This window comes from Oryzias melastigma, linkage group LG23 (genome assembly GCF_002922805.2).
Source record: "Oryzias melastigma strain HK-1 linkage group LG23, ASM292280v2, whole genome shotgun sequence".
Lineage (NCBI taxonomy): Eukaryota > Metazoa > Chordata > Actinopteri > Beloniformes > Adrianichthyidae > Oryzias > Oryzias melastigma.
The window spans coordinates 19,176,767-19,193,126 of record NC_050534.1 but is presented as its reverse complement, the minus strand read 5'-3'; the positions used below and the strand labels follow the sequence as shown (position 1 = coordinate 19,193,126).

At 34.6% G+C, this 16,360-nt stretch overlaps 1 protein-coding gene across 2 annotated transcripts in view; it reads right to left on the bottom strand.

Annotated features, from left to right (window-relative positions):
* The window catches only part of tmcc3 (transmembrane and coiled-coil domain family 3), a 58,357-nt gene extending 43,262 nt beyond the window's left edge, over positions 1-15,095 (bottom strand). The window contains exon 1 of one of the 2 annotated variants that reach the window (XM_036210204.1): positions 14,427-15,095. In XM_036210204.1, the coding sequence (XP_036066097.1) occupies positions 14,427-14,471 (45 nt within the window). In that variant the 5' untranslated portion in view covers positions 14,472-15,095. The remainder of the gene's footprint in view (positions 1-14,426) is intronic. The other variant, XM_024289970.2, reaches the window with a different exon arrangement.
* Between the last annotated feature and the right edge of the window lie 1,265 nt (positions 15,096-16,360).

The following is a 16,360-nucleotide window of genomic DNA, read 5'->3' as shown; positions in this document are numbered from 1 at the left end:
CCTAAAAATTGAAGTATTAAAAAAAATTCTGGTTATTAACTGGTGCGCACCAGATAGTAACTGAAAAGTTTTGCATTTTTTTTAATTGAAGTAAAAAAAAAAATTTTCTGGTAACTAACTGGTGCACACCAGATAGAAACCATTTATAAAAAATTGAAGTAAAAAAAACATATATATGTTGACTAACTGGCGCCCACCAGATAATAACTGAAAAGCTTTTTTATTTTGTTTCTAAGAATGGAAGTTGTTTTTCCTTTCCTTCTTACTATGTGTAGCACACCAGATAATGACTGATGCGTACCAGATAGTAACTGAAGAAAAAAAAACGTAAAAATTGAAGTATAAAACAAAATTTTTGGTTACTATCTGTTGCGCATCAGATAACTACTGAAAAGTTTTTTTTTCCCCCAAAATAATTTTTTTGTCCTAAAAATTGAAGTAAAACTTTTTTTCCTGGTTAGTAGCTGGTGCACACCAGATATGTACTCAAAACAAACACACAAAAAAAATTAAGATTTGAAGTCAAAAACAAAATTTCTGGTTACTATCTGGTGCACACCAGATAGTAACTGAAACGGTTTTTTTCCCTAAAATGTATGGTAAAAATGCTTTTTTTTAAAAATTGAAGTTATTTCTTTTCTGGTTATTATCTGGTGTGTACCATAAACAAACTGAAAAATGCTCTTTTTCGAAAATTTCTGGTAAAAAAATATTTTTTTCCTAAAATTTTAAGTTAAATAAAAAAAAAAGTTCTGATCAATAAAACAAAGTTGGCAGCGGCTGACCAAAGATTGATCAGCAAAACTCATCTTGAAAGGTTCTGTCCTTCCAGAAGATGCTGTGGAGCCATATGGTTCCATAAGCCGTTCGTGGCTGAAGGGCAGTTTTGTCATCAGTTCTCTAACCGGCGGAACAGAATCTGATCAAGGTTATCGCTTTCCAGATGTTGTCGCCAAAGGGTAACCTTTGAACCAAATGTAGAGATGCGATTTAGTGAGCAGGTTTTGATATCTCATAGTAGAAAACTCTTTTAAAAACAGAACAAACTGAACTCTTGTTTAAAGGACATTTATATGAGATCATAAATCTAAATCTAATTTTATTGAGGATGCAGCTTCATTATGCTTAGTGTGATGGGAAAGGCGTCCTACAGCCGTACTGATCGATACGATCAATACAAAAGCTCCAGATGAAACAGTAAAGAGAACAACTGGGCTGTAGCTGTAGAGAGGAGATGGGACTACAAGCAAAATATGAAACTAAACTGTTAACTTTTTGAGAACTGGACCGTCGTCCATTGAAAACTTTTTACTTCCAGCTCAAACCAAATCAAGTCAATTCAGTTACCTTTTTTCCGCGATACGCCGTCGCCATGTTGGAACCAGACGATGTTAATGAGGATTAATTGGTCTGAGTCAACGTTTCTATGGCAACCCCTCTCACCAATCAGGAGTCAACTTCCATTGAAAGCAGGAGAATCTGTCACTTTAACGCTTTGAATGTCGAATGTGACTCCACCCACTTTGATGGAGCCATCTGATACTGTTACTTAAATAACATAAAAAGATATCAGGAAAAAATAAGGATTAGCAAAAGCATAAAAAAAGTGGTTATTCTGACCAATAGAATGATTAAGTACCTATTTCTCTATAGAAGTCTATGGGATTTTGGCTTCTTGGGACCAGACAGATGTGATTTATGCGTCAAATTTACTGCTCAATGCCCTAAAATGTCACGTGTGGGAGGAGCTACCGCCAACGCTTTTCTGGATTTCCTTTGTTGGCCCATCATGAAAAACATGGATGATGTTGAGCGAGTAGCTTTGGTTTCTATGTTTTGGAGAACTCTACCGAGGCGCCGGCAAACACATCGCCGCGTCTGTTTACCAGACCAGCAGAGCTACATCACTACGCTGTCTAACACGTGACTGGCTACCGCCGTCCAGCTCCATGGGATCTGTAACAAGATGGCGACCTGGCCCAACAGCAGGCAGGACAGTCTCCAGCAACCATGCGGCTCCAATGGGTTAAGAAAATGAAGGGAAGGTTAGGACGAAAACCCGTCGATCAGCCATATTGGATTTACTATCCACCTGCTGACTGAGAACCTGAAAACGCCATGTGCCCAAAGCTGAGTACCTGATTGGTTGATGCAGGTCGATACTTCAGATTTTTGTAGCTTAGACACATAGATGTAAAGAGTACATAATAAAACTAAAAAAAATACATAAATAAATTAAAAATACAATAGTAAAAGTAAACAGAATAGATTAAAACAGTTGAATACACTTCAATCTAACTCCTTAAAGTTCCACTTTTGATCTTTTGAACTTTTTTACCAAAATAAAATGAAAAAACAAACAAACTTTGTTTTCTACTTCCTGTTTGGAACTCGAGGGGGTAGGAGGTCATTCAGTCCAGTTCTCACATACAGTCAGTGAGCTAAACAGATGAATTTAAGACAAACTGGATCGTAAACGTGAAAGCTGAAGATGGTTTAATGCTCCTCCATAACGGACAACGTGTTCCCAATCATCAAGTTTATTCTATCTAACAATTATTCCACAGAAGAAACAAAAAACCTTCCCAACTCCACAACTGAGGAACTTCAACCCCGCCCCCTTTTCAGTTATTGATGAGGAGGTGGGGTCCCCCTGAGTCTTTAGCACCACTCAGGATAAATCATGGGCTCACTTGAATGTGCATTCAGGGAGTGGGGAAGCGTTGCCAGGTTTGTAGATGCCACAGCAGTAAATTCAGACCGACTGGAGCTTTACAACCAAAACATGCGGCTCTCTGGGGGCTTTACTGTGTACAGTTGTGGTAGAGATGCTTAGCATGAGAATCCAACACATGTGGCGGCGTAGAAACCAGATGCTCTTCAGAATGTTTGGAATTCTGAATCAAAGGAGAAACCTTCATGAAGGTCAGAATTCTCTTTAGAGAGAACGAGGACACTTCACCCCCAAATTCAAATCCATCATATCCAAACAGGAAGAGAAACAAACTGAACTATAAACTCATGACCTTTCAAGGAGGTCAGAATAGCACAAAGGCGGAAGGTTTTAAAAAGAGGCTCTCCGGAGGAAACCAGCAGAACTGAAACTCCACAATTAAAAACTAAACTGTCTGTAGTCTCTTTTTTACATTTTAGGAACAGTTTCTGTTCTCTTTTTAGTGCTAAATGACTGAACTGCACATAACTGAGCTAAAAACATAACTTCAAGTTGGACATTTTTTGAACTTTATTTAGAGAACGTTAACTTTAGTTTAATGAGTGCTACTAAAAGACTGGTGGAGAAAAGAGAATAGAGAATGTGCTGGAAGTGGTAATAAACTGATGTAACTCTGAAGCAGAGCAGCAGTAAAACCACAAGAAAGGAAAACAACCTCTGAAAGACGTCAAAACAAATTTAAAAGAATGAAAAGAACTAATCCCAATGAACACAGCAGCTATTTCTAGAAAATGCATTTAAACCATAAACTTAATATATAATATATATAATATATATTTAAACTTATAACTCAAGTTTTCTGCCCTGTAATCCGTCATCCTTCCACTAGGGGCAGTAGAAGGGGCTTCACTGCTCATTTCAAAACAGCCGAAAGCATGAAATAAAAAAAAAAAAAACATTTGTCAGAAAAAATTGACTAGTTTTCAAAACTTTAGAATACTGACAGAGAATCAGTGTCATCATAAAAGAGAATAAATAAATGTATGATAATAAAGTTGTAAAGTTATGAAAAAAATATTTGAAAAATGTGACAAAGTTGTAATTTATAAGACAAAGTTAAAAAAAAAGTTGTAGTTATGAGAAAATTTAACATTAACAGAAAAAAGTTCTAACATTATAAGAAAAAAGTCATAAAACTCAGAAAATATAAAGTTTTAATGAAAATGTTGTAACATTTCAATAAAAAGGCATAAAATTCCAAAAAGAAAAGCCATAAAATGTTGAGAAATAGTTATGGTATTATGAGAATTGAATCATGACATTTTAAGAAAATAGCTAGAATAGAAAAAAGTCGTAAATTTATGGAAACAAGTCCTAAAACTGAGAAAAAGGATAAAGTTTTGAAGAAAATGTTATAAAATTAAAAAACGGGTTTACATTTCAAAAATAAAAGCCAAAAAAATATTGGGAAACAGTTATAGTATTATAAGAAAGAAATGATAAAATTCCAAGATAATAGTGGTAAAATTCAGAGAAAAAGTCATTGAATAATTATAAAAGTTATGGATGTGGTATTAGAAATAATACCCAATATTTAATTAAAAATGCTGTCAAAATGCAACAAAAAGAATTGTAAATTGTGAGAAAAAGTTATAAAATTAAAATAAAAACATTGAAAGAAAAAGTTAAAAGAGAAATAGTTAAGTTAAATCAAATAAAAGCGTAAAATTTAAATAACAAAAATCAAAAAATTTAAGGAAAAAATTGTAAAATTATGAAAAAAGTTTGGTTTTGAGCAAAATTTTGTAAAATTGAAATAAAAAAAACGATACAATTTAAAGAAAAAAAGCCATAAAATTTTGAGAAATATTTATAGTATTATTAGAAATAAATCATAAAATTCCAATAAAATACAGAAATTCAGAAAAAAAATCATAAATTTTTTTAATGGTCATAAAAATGAATATAAGAGAAAAGCCACAAAATTTTATGAAAAATATTGTCAAAGTGAAAGAAAAAGAGTCGTAAAAATATGAGAAAAGTTGCAAAATCAAAATAAAAGTTATAAAACTATGAGAAATATTATTCATAGTTCAAAGATTTTAAGGAAAAGTTGTAAAATTCAAGTGAATGAAGGTATACAATTTCAATCAAAAATGTATACAATTGTGGAAAAAAAGTTAAAGGATTATGAAAATAAATTGTAAAGTTCTAAGAAAATTGTCATTAAATTGTTTGAAAATTCATAGATGTAGGAGTGAAAAGACAGAATTAAGTGAAAACATTTGTGAAGTTTTGAGAAAAAGTCTTAAAATGTGAAGAAAATTTGTAAAATGGCAAAAAAGGGGGATATTGAGGAAAAAGTTATAAAACTAGAAAAAAATGTGTAGGTTTTTTTTAAGTGGTAAAAGTAAAATAAAGGTATACAATGAAAAAATATATATTTTTCAAGAAATTGTAAAATTACGGGAAGTTTAAGTCATTTAATCTTTTAAGTCATACAAGTATGAGAGAAAAGTCACAAAAAAATCTAAAATTTTCTCCATATTTGCATTTAAACAAACAATAATGTGAGCAAAATCATCATCAACTTCTCACATTTGATACTATGTATTTTATTAAATATATAATAAATAAATATGTTTGTTGTAGTGGGATTTACAGAATTAAATTGTCTTCCAAAGCCACATGAATAAAGTAGAATAAAGGATTTCTATTTAATGATATTTGAGTTCATATCTACATATATTCATTGGGCGTACCTGGCCGTGTCGAGCTCTGTAACCTGATCTGACCATCAGAATGTGGGCGCGCGTTCATCATTTCTGAACTATTCTGGAGGCAAATGCCGAAGCGGTCACCCTTTAAAAAAAGGCGAGAGGGGGGAGTCTGGGCGGGACCCCCGCTCCGCTTTCATGTGCCCCCCCCGGCGTGCCAGCATCAATGCTCACCTCAAACCGTCAGCATGTGACATTTAAGCCCCTTTGTCTTCTCTCCCAGAGGTTTCAGGTCTCTCTAGAGGCCTTTTCCTTTCAAGCAGAAGTGACATCGACGCTGATGTGTGGGCGTATAAAAGGAACTAAAAGACATCAGTCAGGGGTTAGGGAGATAAAAACATGCGGTCAGAATGTCAGAGTAATGAGAAGAAAGCAAATGTTTTCTTTGGGCAACAGAAGAATCATTTTTAGGTAGAAAAATGTAAATCTATGAAAATGAACACGAGGTATTTAGATTAGTTGAGGTAATAATAAAGAAAAAAACATTTGAAAAACCATCAAACTGATTGACCCAAAACAGGGATTTAAAGAGGAAAACTGGAAGAGACGGTTTGCTCCACAAACCCTGTTTGTCTTCAGACCAGGTGGCTAGAAGCTACAAGCAAACACAAGGTTATATGGAAATGAACGTACACAATCTGCAGCGAAGCGCACGCAAACAATGCCAACGGGCCCGCCGCGCTAGACGCCATGAATAAATGCTCTCATATTTAGATTCATGCAGAAACAGCTGGTTTCTTTGGCAAAAGGATCAGATATTTCTCCAGAGTTTATTGTGTGAATACTTAGTGAGCAAATGAAGGAGAACGTCTTCAAATTTCAACATTTTAATTAGATTAGTAACAAAACTTTAATTATATAATTATGAATATTCATGGGCTGAGTTTAACTAATATTTTAGCAACATAACATTTTTGGCTAATTTGTTATCAACGGTTTTTAGGCTAATTTAGAGTTTAGCTTTTATTTTAGCAACATGCTAACGTTTTGGCTAATTTGTTATCTACTGGAGTTTATAGGCTAATTTGGAGTTTAGCTTCTATTTTAGTAACAGGCTAATTTTTTGACTAATTTAGCTTACTGAGGAATTTTATGCAGTTTTTGATTTTAGCTAGTTTTAAAGCAATGTGCTAGCTTTTTTGGCATACTTGGCCTCTACTGAGGTTTTTCAAAAATGCTAATTTAGGGCTTAGCTCATATTTTAGCAACATGCTAACGTTTTTGGCTAATTTATTATCTACTGGGAATTTTTAGGCTAATTTAGAGTTTAGCTTCTATTTTAGCAGCATGCTAACGCTTTGGCTAATTTGTTATCTACTGGAGTTTATAGGCTAATTTGGAGTTTAGCTTCCATTTTAGTGACAGGCTAATTTTTTGACTAATTTAGTTTACTGAGGAATTTTATGCAGTTTTTGATTTTAGCTAGTTTTAAAGCAATGTGCTAGCTTTTTTGGCATACTTGGCCTCTACTGAGGTTTTTCAAAAATGCTAATTTAGGGCTTAGCTCATATTTTAGCAACATGCTAACGTTTTTGGCTAATTTGTTATCTACTGGGAATTTTTAGGCTAATTTAGAGTTTAGCTTCTATTTTAGCAACATGCTAACATTATTGATTGATTAAGTTTACTCAGGAATTGTGGGCAGTTTGGGGTTTAGCTAGTATTTAAGCATTGCGCTAGCTTAATTTTGGCTTACTTGGACTCTAATGAGGTTTTTCTAATACTAATTTGGAGTTTATCTAATATTTTAGCAACATGTTAACGTTTTTGGCTAATTTGTTATCTACTGAAGTTTTTAGGGCTAATTTAGCGTTTAGCTTCTATTTTAGCATCAGGGTAACATTTTTGACTAGTTTAGTTTACTGAGGAATTTTGGGCTATTTTGGGGTTTAGCTAGTGTTTACTTAATAAGCTAGCTTTTTTAGGCTAATTTGGAGCTCATATTTAAGCAACACACTTAATATTTTTTGCAAAATTCTCATGCATTAGGGATGTTTAAGTTATTTTACTACAATTTTTTTCAAAAATGTAGGTAAACTTCAGCGCCCTTTCATAGTTTTTTAATGAAATTTACAGTCTTTTAGCAGATTTAACATTTTGCAAATAGCTTTTGCATTGTCAGTAATCATAGTAAATTGCATCACAATTTTCAGCCAAAAGCCTCAGCATCTTCAGCGACCATTTTCATCAAAAATCATTCACACTATAGGATTGTCGCAGGTAATACAACTTTTTTATTTTCCATTGATTCAGAATCTGCAGGAATTATGTTTTAACAATTAAAAAATTAAAGCACATTAAAGATTTTGTGTTTAGTGACACCTCGGGTGTTAAAGGGCTAAAAAGTATAAATTACTGAGCATTTTAGAGTCAACATCTTAAAAAAAATTTAATTTTAGTGACAAATTTTAATTACTTACAAAATTGGATGAAGTAGGAATTCCTCAGCAGTGACTCCACACATGCGGTAAATTTAAGAATTTGAAGAAATCCCTGTAAGCCTTTTTTCAGTGATCCATTTATAACAAAAGTCTCTTACAACAGTAAAAAAATCAGCATCTGTTTAATTTATGGCAGGATCAGGCAAAAAAATGACAAAAATGATTATTTAAAGTAATTAATAGTCGATTATTTGATTAATCTGTTTTTAATGTGTGTTTTACATGCTAACTGTGGTAAAATGTTAGATATTTTTATATAATATAGTGAAGTGAATTGCTGTTTTTATTTTTTTAAATTGGTGTTTTAATGTTTTGGGGTTTTAATGTACTTAAGGTCCCTTATTAATATAAATATAATAAAATTGACATGACAATCCCTTTATATCAAAGTATCCAAAGTGAGGTAGGAGGTTATTTTTTATATTTATAATTGTGGGGTTTGAAGTCTTGCCTATAGGGAATACGACTGTTAATCCTGGGATTTGAACCTACAGCTCTACTTAATTCCCTAAATCTGTGTGACACCCACTTAACTACAAGCAGCAACTTTAAATATCTTTGAGTGTCTCAATTCTTAACTAAAATAAACTGGAATTTTAAAACAAAATGTGTTTATTGAGAGAAAAATAAAACACATTTTTGGGTGTCACTAGTTAACTAGTTGTACTTTTTAAATTAAATTACTAGTTAGATTTAAAACAGCCTGATATCAAAAATATATTTTAATGATAAAAAGTTGAGAGACGCATGATTTGTGATTTGATGTGTGAACGTGAAGTTGCAAATCTTTGTAGTCTTATTTTGAGCCAATAATATTTAAACTGAAAATTTGTCAGTGGAAACAAACTCTGGTTCCCTTTAAGAGAACCAAATGTTTCCAGTCTGAATAAGGAGCCAGGATGGAACACCTTAAGTGGTGTGACACCCCCACTTTAGGGATAAAACTAATACCCAGGGTGGCTGACAACAACAACCTCCCTTAAATTTAAACTAAATACTGTAGATAATGAGTCTTAAATATAAAGAGGCATGTAAACTAACTGATAACCAGACTGTGTTCTCACATTACCCTCTTCTTTATCTCTCTACAGAAACCCAAACAAGCTTTGACTGTTTCTACTGGCTTTATCTTTGTTTGAATTCACTTTAAACTTTCGTCCCATGTGGTCTCCCTGCTGAACGTCAAATCATCCATCATTAGAGACTGCTGCTAAACTAAAAAGTACAATAGAAACCGTGATGTTCAGCTCAAAAAATTAGGATGAAAACTTAAATAATCTAATCTACAGTAAGTGTTCACAGTAAATCTGATCCGAGTGATGCTCTTCTCTACATTTTTTTATTTTTTATCGCCTACATTTCACCCTCCAGTAGATGGCGCCTGCACAGAGGAGAGGAAGATGCTCAGTTTGAGTTGAATGCCTGCAGCTTTGTGTGGAACTAAACAGAAAAAAACACAAAAACGTGACGAGAAATCTTAAAACACTTTTAATACGTTATGTAATTGTGAGTCTCTAAATAAAATGACGTTTTTTTTTAGTAATCATCTGGATTACAGAAACAGATTTGGATGATTTTTGGTCTAAATCAGATATTTTGACAAATAAATGTTCATGCACCTTTTTAATGATTTGAAAATTATTCGATTATGATTTTTAAATGATAGAAAGTGCAAAAAAATGTTTTCGATTTTTTTAGCTGCAAATATACAATTGATGTTTTCTGATTCCATAGGTTGCAGTGTATGAAAAGAAATGCAAAACAATGTTTCAAGGTTCCAAAAATAAAGAAAAACAGAATTTGTTTTGAAGTTTTTCAGTTTCACTGTGTAATTTCTTTGTTTGAGTAATAAAAACTAAACAAATATAATTTTTGTTTGTTTAAAATAATTATAATTATGTAAAGACATATTTTAGTATTTGAGTTATGAGGTGACTTAAAAAAGCACATTTTTGTTGCTACATTGCAATGAAATAAGCATATTTGTGCTGAAATTTCATGTAAAACCATAAAAATCATTTATTTAAGAAGGAAAACATGTTTTTTCCATCTCTATTTTTCATATTCAAGGATCCTCATCTAAAGGAATCCACATCAAAGTCTGCAGCTTTTCAAGGACATTTGTTTTCATCATTTACATATTAAACTGAACTCTTAGTTTCAGCTGAACTCTATCATTTTATCTGTGTATTTGTTTTTTTAGCAGCTCTGCTGTGATGAGAACAGGGAATTCTGGTGAAACCCGTCCTGCCAGGGGCATCAAAGCCTGCAGCGCCAGTCAACTCAGGACCCGCATCAAAGAGGAAGCTCTCTTTTTAGCTCCTGACACGTCAACAAATGATCTCTACAAGAAAATATGAGCAGTGAGTAAAAACGAGGATGCCTGACTCGATTTTTCCTCATAATTTATAAGTCTTTATTACATAAAAACTATTTATTAGATAATTACTGTAGTTTATCTACACTACCCAGAATGCCAAGAGGCAGGCGATCCCCACTAGATTGGCAAATATAGACCACAATGCATTGTGTTTGAAGGATTTTAAATGATGTACTATTTTCAATAAGTCTTCAAGTGTTTATCATCATAACAGTCTTATGTCAAACAGGTGGTGTCATATTTGTGGTTTATAAAATGTTTTTAGCATGTGTCCGAATGTTAAAATCGGCACTGGGAAGTCTTACGCTATATAAGCCAAATTTGAATTCTTCCCAAGCTTTAGAATGAAAGTTTTGGAAAATAGGTTACGTCGGAATTCTCTCCCTACTCCCTAATGACTAAAAACTATACACTGTAAGACTAGCTAGCTAGCGCCCTGGATTTAACAGCAATGCAGACACCATGATCACTACTTTGATTTTTCTTCTGATTCACAAATATGATGTAAAATCTATCGACTATGATCGTTTTACGAAGACTGTTTATGAATCTACTGTGGTCTGATGATAAAAAACATAGGTTAATAAAAAATTAAAATACTTTTTTGCACAAAAATAATTCATTATGGTCTATAAATATCACTCTTCCAGGCACATGACTACATTACCCATAATGCTCCACCAAGAAGTGTGGATTTGCAAAAGCACTAAGACATTTTGACAGATTTTATGCACCATGTGCCACAGAAAATCTGTAAACAACCAGAATTTATACAGTAGGCAGACTGTTAGGATTTTCGGTGCACCTCATGGATCAGAAAATACAGAATGTATTTATTTTTATTACGATTTTGTTCTGTGCTATCATGTATTCTACTTATTTTACACAAAGGAATTTATGAAATAATCATTTAAAAGCGACAATGTGGCAGTAAACCGACTAGAAACAGTCCACAGTCCAACAGGTGTGGTAGCCTGACTTCCAACTGAAAGCAAAAGCAGTGAATAACCCTTCAAAATAAAAGCTTTTTTTCTAGAAAACTTTGAACCAAAAGCCTACTTTCTTGATCTGTTTTACCTTTTAATGATAGATTTGAAAGTAGATTATTGGTTCAAATGAAATAAAATACAGATAAAACCACATTTTTGGTGCTTATCTATCAAACCGTGTGATGTGAGATCAAAGCAGAGTTTGAGCTTTGTTGTTTTTTTTTCTTTGCAAAAGCAGAAGCTTGAATAGATGCTGACAGTATCCTTTCCAATAAAAATAAAAGTCCTTCCGCACATTTCAATAGAAAATAAACCTCCTTCCTACTTTTAGCTCATTTGTGTTTTTGCACGGGTCAAACATTGATTTGTGCCCTTTTCCTTTTGAAACAAACCATTTAGACCGGATCAATGATGTGCAGCCGCTCTAAATGCTCCGTCAACGTCTAGCGTTACATTTTCTAATTAAAAAAGAACAAAGAATGCATTGGAAATAGGTAGATAACCATTGTTTCTGTGAACATGTAATGATAAACTCTTTAAATCTTTTAAATTTTTGGTTTATTTTTATTTTTCTGTACTCTTTTTGTACAGAAACTACTTTAAATGTATCTAAAAGTATATATTAAATCAAATGTTGCTTCTTCAAAAGTAACTTATATATTAACGAGCACAAAAGTGCTGAACTGGGCTGCTGCATCCACACAGGATGGAGGCCTCCGAGCTTCTCTTCAGATTGAATCACTCCTCCTTCAGCTCGTTCAAGCGTGAGCGCTCGCAGGATTCGGGCGCTAACACACGACGCTGCTCTACGGCTGATCCACCTGCTGTCACCGGAGGAAACACGAGGGGTTAATTCAGGAGCACACATCAAAGTGTCCGAGTGAGCGACCGTTGCCATGGCAAACGGATGGAGGTGACCACGGCGCTCTGATGTGTCAACAAAGTCTACAGCTTGACTGGAGCGCCGCTCTGACAGCGCCTCACGTGTGGAAGCACTGATGGGCGCTGACGTCCTGCTGCCTCTTCCCTCCACTGTTTCCTGGTTTGTGGCCTGACGACGGCTTCAGCGAGTAGTAGAGGGGTTACGTAACTCCGTGTAGATGGCATCTTAGTGCCCATGTGCAGACACCATGTACACAAGGCGCACAGACTGTCTGTCCAGGGGTTTGGGCTCGGATGTTTCTGTTGCAGCGATAATAACCGGACATTTTTGATGCAGAGATGGTGGTGATCAGATAACAGCAGGAAGAACAGGAAACTGTCCTCTGGCACGAAGAATGAAGAGAAAAACTTAAAGCTGCGAGCGGCGATGTATGACCTGTCCTCCCCTTGACTCTCACTCACTAGATGAGCAGGTGCTACAGACCCTCACTCCCCCCCTTCTGCCTCTATAACCCTAGTCCAGGGGTCGGCAACAGTAGAAGAACCATTTAGGCCCGTTTTCTACTGATCAAAACCTAGAAAGAGCCGTATATAATCTTACTTTAGCCTTTAAGAGATTTAAATTTGCATCCATGACCTTGTTTTTATTTTTTTAATAAATGAATAATTTGAAATATTTTTGGTACGAACAAAAGTGAAAATATAAAAAGAAAATAGCACGTCTCAAAATTTGATTTTTTAATGCTTTTACCTTTTGTAGAGGCTAAATAAGTGAAAATCCTAGCTTTTTGCTGAACTGAAAATTAGCATAAAATTCCTCAGTAAATTAAATCAGTCAAAAACGTTAGCATGTTGCTAAAAGAAAAGCTAAACTCTAAATTAGCCTAAAAACCCCAGTAGATAACAAATTAGCCAAAATGTTAGCATATATTGCTAAAATATTAACTAAAATCCAAATTACTATAAAAAAACTAACTAGAGGCCAAATTAGCCAAAAAAAGCTAGCTTGTTGCTTAATTAATAGCTGAGCTCCAAATTAGCCTAAAATTCCTCAGGAAACTAAATTAGTCAAAAACGTTAGCATGTTGCTAAAAGAAAATCTAAACTCTAAATTACCCTAAAAACCACAGTAGATAACAAATTAGTCAAAAATGTTAGCATGTTGCTAAAATAGAAGCTAAATTCTAAATTATCCCCCAAAAAACGTCAGTAGATAACAAATTAGCTGAAAAATCAGCATTTTGCTAAAATATTAGCTAAACTCCAAATTAGCATAAATTTCTCCAGTAAACTAATAAGTCAAAAACATTAGCCTGCAGCTAAAATAGAACTTAAATTTGTCTCAAAACCCCAGTAGACAACAAACTAGCAAAAACGTTAGCATGTTGATAATTCATGAGAAGAAAACACCTGTTTCAATATGGCGGCTTTTCCGTAGGTTTTATCTCCATAGCAACCATTTACTTTTTGGGTCGCCTGGGGGTGACGAACAGATCGATGTAATTTTTAGAATAATTGGCAAAATTAAATTTTGGAATTTCCTTAGCAACAGAGGTTTTTTGTTAACCACGCCCACATTCATAATACATTCACATTGTGTGACATATTGTTTTGTTTAGCTTGAGCCAACAAACCATTTATTACATTTCATGTGTGAGCAGTAAGGGGAATCCTTTTTGGCTAGCTTGTTTTGCTAATCCTACAAACCTTTTTCCACATAGCTTTCCAATGAGGTAATTGAGGAGGAACCAGTTTTTTTTTTAATTCATAACTTCTTCCCAAGGTCAAAGGTTAACAAAACTTCAGCTGTAGTTGTAAACTTAAACTGGTGATGTGTGTGTGTGTTAAACAAAACATTTATTTTCGCATATTGTCGGAAAAAATGAAAATTGACAAATTTGATAATTTTAAAGATCCTTTGGATATCGCTGAGGTAGATTTTGGTGTCAGAAGGACAAATACTTAAGCAACTGCTTTTCTACAATTGCATATTCTTCTGTCAACATTCTTCAGACGTTACAAAACCCTTCAAGGCAACTAAAAAGAAAGCTCGCAAGAATCAAGAAGACGTGCTGAAACTTGTTTGAGTCAACCTGCAATTTAAAAACTCCTCCATAATGAACATCGGTTCCAAACGTTTCTCTACGCAGACGTGACTTTCTCCATCAACACATCTCTCAATAAACAACATTTCCCAAACAAAAACAGAGAATTACTTTCAAAGTTCTTGAGGCTCCCAAAGCCGATATCGAACGAATGTCAGATTTCTGAGTGTAAGAGTACCTCGGTCACATGGATAAGTGGGATATCGCTGTAGTTCTTCCTCATGCCGCCTCCTCGTCACCCGCCTGAGGTCAAAGTGCATCAAAGTGGCGCCCCAGAAGCCTCATCAGAGCTGCCTGTCTGGCTTCAGCCGCGACTGCGAGGTAGGAGGAGTGTTTCTATCTAGTCCTGTGTGCAACGCTGACATTGTGAAACCCGGCTCTTCCTGTGGCAGCGGCTCCTCAAACACACAGATTCAAACTCCTTCCTCCTGTGCATTCAACAGATTTACTCTGCTGCTCTCCAGCGTTACAACAGCCTTAAAAGGCTGCAGGGAGACGGCTTTTTTTTTTTCTGATCTCTATCACCATCAAAGCTCAACAGCAGAGCGGCCAGCCGGGAGTTAAGGGAGCAGCAGATCGGGATGGAGGGAGAGGACGGGACTTAAGGAACGCTGAGTTTGACTCCCTGAGGGGTGGACGCTCTCTGCAGGACAGATCTGCTAATGTGCACAACCAGATAACAGCCTGAGCGTGCACGTGACCGAAAGTGCACTCTGCTCCAAGAGGACGGGTCACCATTGTTATCAGTTCTATGAAGCTCAGTTTATGTCGTTTTCTCAGTAATAAATCAAGTCCAAGTTACTTGTTTTTCTTCCAACTAAGTGTCAGAATTCTTGTTTACATTTAGGAGATAATATTATATATATAATACATCACTGCAGCAAAGACACTAAAAATTGTCCATTCATAAAAAAATATAAAGGGAGATGTAATAAACAGTCCATAAAATGCATTTACATGATGTGTTTCATAAAAAACTTCTGATCCTAATTGATTGTTTTCTGTGTTTTTTATTTGTACTTTTGCAAAAATATCGTTTGTGTAAATTAGAGTATGAATTTCATTGAAAAAAAATGTGCTTGAACTCCATAAGTTGTATGTTTTTGTGGCATTTTTCCGTTAATGAAGGACTTTTATAAAGAAAATGAAGCTCTAAATTGCATTTATGCGCATACAACACTTTTGCTAGCTTTGTGTGCTAACATCGCTCAAAATCTACAAACATTTTTCCCAGGAAGCTTCCCATGATGCTCGAGGAGTTTTGAGGTGACCCCTAGGAGGAGTTTAAATTTGTCAAAGGTACTAAAGGAGTTTTTTTTTTTTATTCACCATGGGAACTTCTTCCCAAAGTCAAAGGTCAATCGAAGCTAAGCTGCTAAGCTGTCTATCATTTGTCAATCACCCACAGGACTCTTAAGCCCTGCTCAGAGCCTCACTCTGTGTGAAGTATTGTTTATACCATCCTGCCTGCATCACTGAGCGTTTCTATCTGGACCTGATCTTCTGTTTCTGACCCTGCTCCATCTCTGATTGCCGCCTGCCCTGACCCTCGTCTGGACCCCAAGATCTCTAGTCTCTTCTTGGATGATCCCGTGTTCGTGGTTGACCTCTGCCTGTCTGACCCGGATTTAGCTTTGTGGACTTTTAGCTGTTCTTAGTTCCTGTCTGCCCGTTTGTGACAATTATACTTCTGTTTTTTTTATTTATATTTGAAATAAAAACAGTTGTTCAAAATAATTTAATAATAAAATACAATGTCTTGTTATCAGAATCAACACTAAACACAATTGTGGGCAAATATTTTTGAACGCTTTCTTGCTTTGCTGCAGTATAAATATTTTAGTTAAGAAACTTTTTTTCTTGCAAAAAACAAAAAGACTGAAAATTTTAGATTTTATTTCCTATATCAATAAATCAATCGATTTAGAGTTTTAATCTTCATTTTCTTCATAAATGTCTTCCATCATCATTAAAATTGCCACAGAAACACGATAAAAACACACTTTTCATGGGATTAATAAATAAAATAAATGTTTATGTATATAAAAATGTGTCCTGCTGTAAAACAAAGAGTTTGAACATGAATATTTTCAGAGAAACAGAATAATAATC